The sequence below is a fragment of the Typopeltis vanoorti genome, chromosome 18 (genome assembly GCF_054136105.1).
Source record: "Typopeltis vanoorti isolate ZY-2024b chromosome 18, IOZ_Tvanoo_1.0, whole genome shotgun sequence".
Lineage (NCBI taxonomy): Eukaryota > Metazoa > Arthropoda > Arachnida > Uropygi > Thelyphonidae > Typopeltis > Typopeltis vanoorti.
Genome location: NC_143566.1, coordinates 104,811,134 through 104,813,899, shown reverse-complemented (window position 1 = coordinate 104,813,899; position 2,766 = coordinate 104,811,134). Strand labels below are relative to the sequence as shown.

The window sequence follows — 2,766 nt, the reverse complement described above, 5'->3', positions numbered from 1 at the left end:
ATTGGTTAAACTTTCGTTGTTAGGCATAGTAGCAATTAGCTTTTAAATATCGACTATAATTTTCCAAATGCTTTTCCGTTCAAGCAATATTCATGCTTTGCCGTCTTCCATTGTTGTTTTGATCTATTGATAGGAAAAGTAAGTTACTTGTGAATGAATTCAAAGAGAAATATGAAAGTACTGCACGAATGCTAGTGAGCCACCAGCGATTAGAAAGACGAGATAACTCCTGAATTAATGTAATAATGGATAACGATATTGACTGGATGAGTAGAAGAGGAGTACGAAAAGCATTAGCTTTTTTATAATCCCTTATAATTTAATATACTATTCTGTATTTTATTAATTATGAAGCTAATTAATAAAACCTTGCTATGTTTTATAAAACATAGCAAGAGTTCGAAACACTTGGATATAATACTGTATATACATTAAAAATTCATATATTCTTTACTATTAGATTATGAAATATATAGTTTATGAAATATTTTTAATAATTAATATTTTTATAATATAAATTCTCGTGATTAACTATTGATTACAACAAAAGCCAAGTATAACCTTAAGGTTACACCATCAACTAGTATCCTGATTGGTTTAAATTTTGAAACCAGCTCTCTATTCGGTCCTGTATGAAGCTTTCTTTTCGGTCCTCCACGATCTAATATAATCAAGGGCTTTAGAAATTTTGGGCAATTCTCTGCCTTTAGTTTCTACTAAGTTTTCGTCTGTTGATATAGAAAAATGTCAGGTCGTGGTAAAGGTGGCAAAGGTCTCGGAAAAGGAGGTGCCAAACGTCATCGTAAAGTCCTTCGAGATAACATCCAAGGAATTACAAAGCCTGCTATCCGGCGTCTTGCTCGTCGTGGCGGTGTGAAGCGTATCTCCGGGCTGATCTACGAGGAAACCCGAGGCGTTCTGAAAGTTTTCTTGGAAAATGTCATCCGAGATGCCGTAACTTATACTGAGCATGCCAAGAGAAAGACTGTGACTGCCATGGATGTTGTGTATGCTCTTAAGCGACAGGGAAAAACCTTGTATGGTTTTGGTGGTTAAATGGAGAAGTAAAAAAAAAACGGCCCTTTTTAGGGCCACCAAATTGTGATAAAGGGATATCATTCGTACAAAATTTTTCTTTCAGGATCACAGGATTGGAACTGTAAGTAACTACATTACTTTTTCAAAAATCATTCACACTGCAAAGCAGTGACTGATAGTTTAGATATTACAATGGTGACGTCACTTACGTGACACCTCCATTGTAATTCTAAACAGGGGTGTTCGTCACGTTTAAAACAAAGATATCTATATATGTAAAAAAAAATCCTTAATTTACATGTCAGTTCCCTCCTCCAATAGGGTGTCTCACTAAACTGCAAGCCTCTCTTTAGAGTTCCCTTTAAACAGGGCGATTAGTCCGTCGATTATCTAGCACTCTAGTTTCATGCAAAATTAAACAAGCTTCAATTTTCCGTGCATGCAAGGGATTTTATTACTAATTTTATAAGGAGGCTGGCAGATTCAAATGAAAGCTAGTAGGAAGAATACACAGTCCGAGATTGAGAGGCTATCGTGTTCAGTGTGGGTACAGTGGAATTAGTGTTCGGCATACAGCAGGAAAAACGCCCAGCTGTTTGGATGCAGAGGCAGCTATAGTAAGTATCCTACGATTGGCATATTGCTGGCATTGGGTTTGAATATTAATAGAAATCTTCGGAGCCCAATAGTAGCTACTGTCAATGGAGTGTATCCTGTGCATAGTCAAATCCCTGATCCTTGAAATGTAATTTTTAATGTCATACTAACTTTCAATCTGCATACGTTTTCCAAATTAATCTGTCATGTCAAGATTCCAATATTATTGATCCATTTCTCCTAATGTATCAGTCTTTCAGATCTTAATCTTCCTCTGGGTCTTTTTCTTGCCATTCTGCAAAAACACCTGCTTTTTCCTTTGCAATTTTTTTTTAAAATGACTATACCATCTGAGATTTCTGCTAACAATGACGTCTGTTCACTCTAATCTTTCTCTCTCTTGTATCTGTGGTCTAATCTTTCATGAAGTATTTTTTTCTAACCCCAGGTCTTGTCTTGCATCCTTAAGTTAAAATTAGTTTGAACATTGGTATACAGCTAGTTCAGTTTGATTTCTTACCATACCAACTTTGCATTTATAGCATAATTTATTTCCCAATTTAATTTGTCATCTTCAACCTGTTTCTACCTATTTCTTTGTCTTTATTGCTGATTTTCATACCAAATTTATTACAACAATTATTCAATCATGGAGTCTTGAGCTTGTACTAGGTTTATTTATGAGTACATCACCTGCATAAGAGTTGAGAATAATATCTCCAAACTTGATATTAGGTTTAGTACCACTTTCTTTCATAATGTGATCAATATGGATGATGAATAACAGTAGAGATGTATATTCTTGTCTCACCCCTAATTTAACATCGAACCATCTTCCTGTGCCTCCTTCAATTGAAACTGCTGACTTACAACTGTATTACTGCTTGCGATAATGTTCCATTTGCACCATATAACTTAGTATTTTGAAGAGCTTTCCTTTTAGCACTTTTTCCAGATCAACCAAACTCAAATCCTTGTTATATAACCCATGATTTCTCAACTATTTCTTAAAGTGAAAATGTGATCATGACAACCTCTATTTGGCTTGAAATGGGCTTTTTCTCCAAGCTTCTTGTTTCATTCAGCAACTGTTCAAAGTAATTATTCCAGATTTATAGATTATCTTTGGTT

General features: G+C 34.9%; 1 protein-coding gene across 1 annotated transcript; it reads left to right on the top strand.

Annotated features, from left to right (window-relative positions):
* The first annotated feature begins 715 nt into the window (after positions 1-715).
* Positions 716-1,129, top strand: LOC150097020 (histone H4). Its single transcript, XM_090408205.1, has one exon. The coding sequence runs from the start codon at positions 745-747 to the stop codon at positions 1,054-1,056; it is 312 nt and encodes a 103-aa protein (XP_090264331.1). The 5' UTR covers positions 716-744; the 3' UTR covers positions 1,057-1,129.
* Positions 1,130-2,766: the final 1,637 nt, after the last annotated feature.

What these genes read in the sequence shown, in the direction of transcription:
- LOC150097020 (XM_090408205.1), top strand. Translation starts at nt 745, where the DNA reads ATGTCAGGTCGTGGTAAAGGTGGCAAAGGTCTCGGAAAAGGAGGTGCC.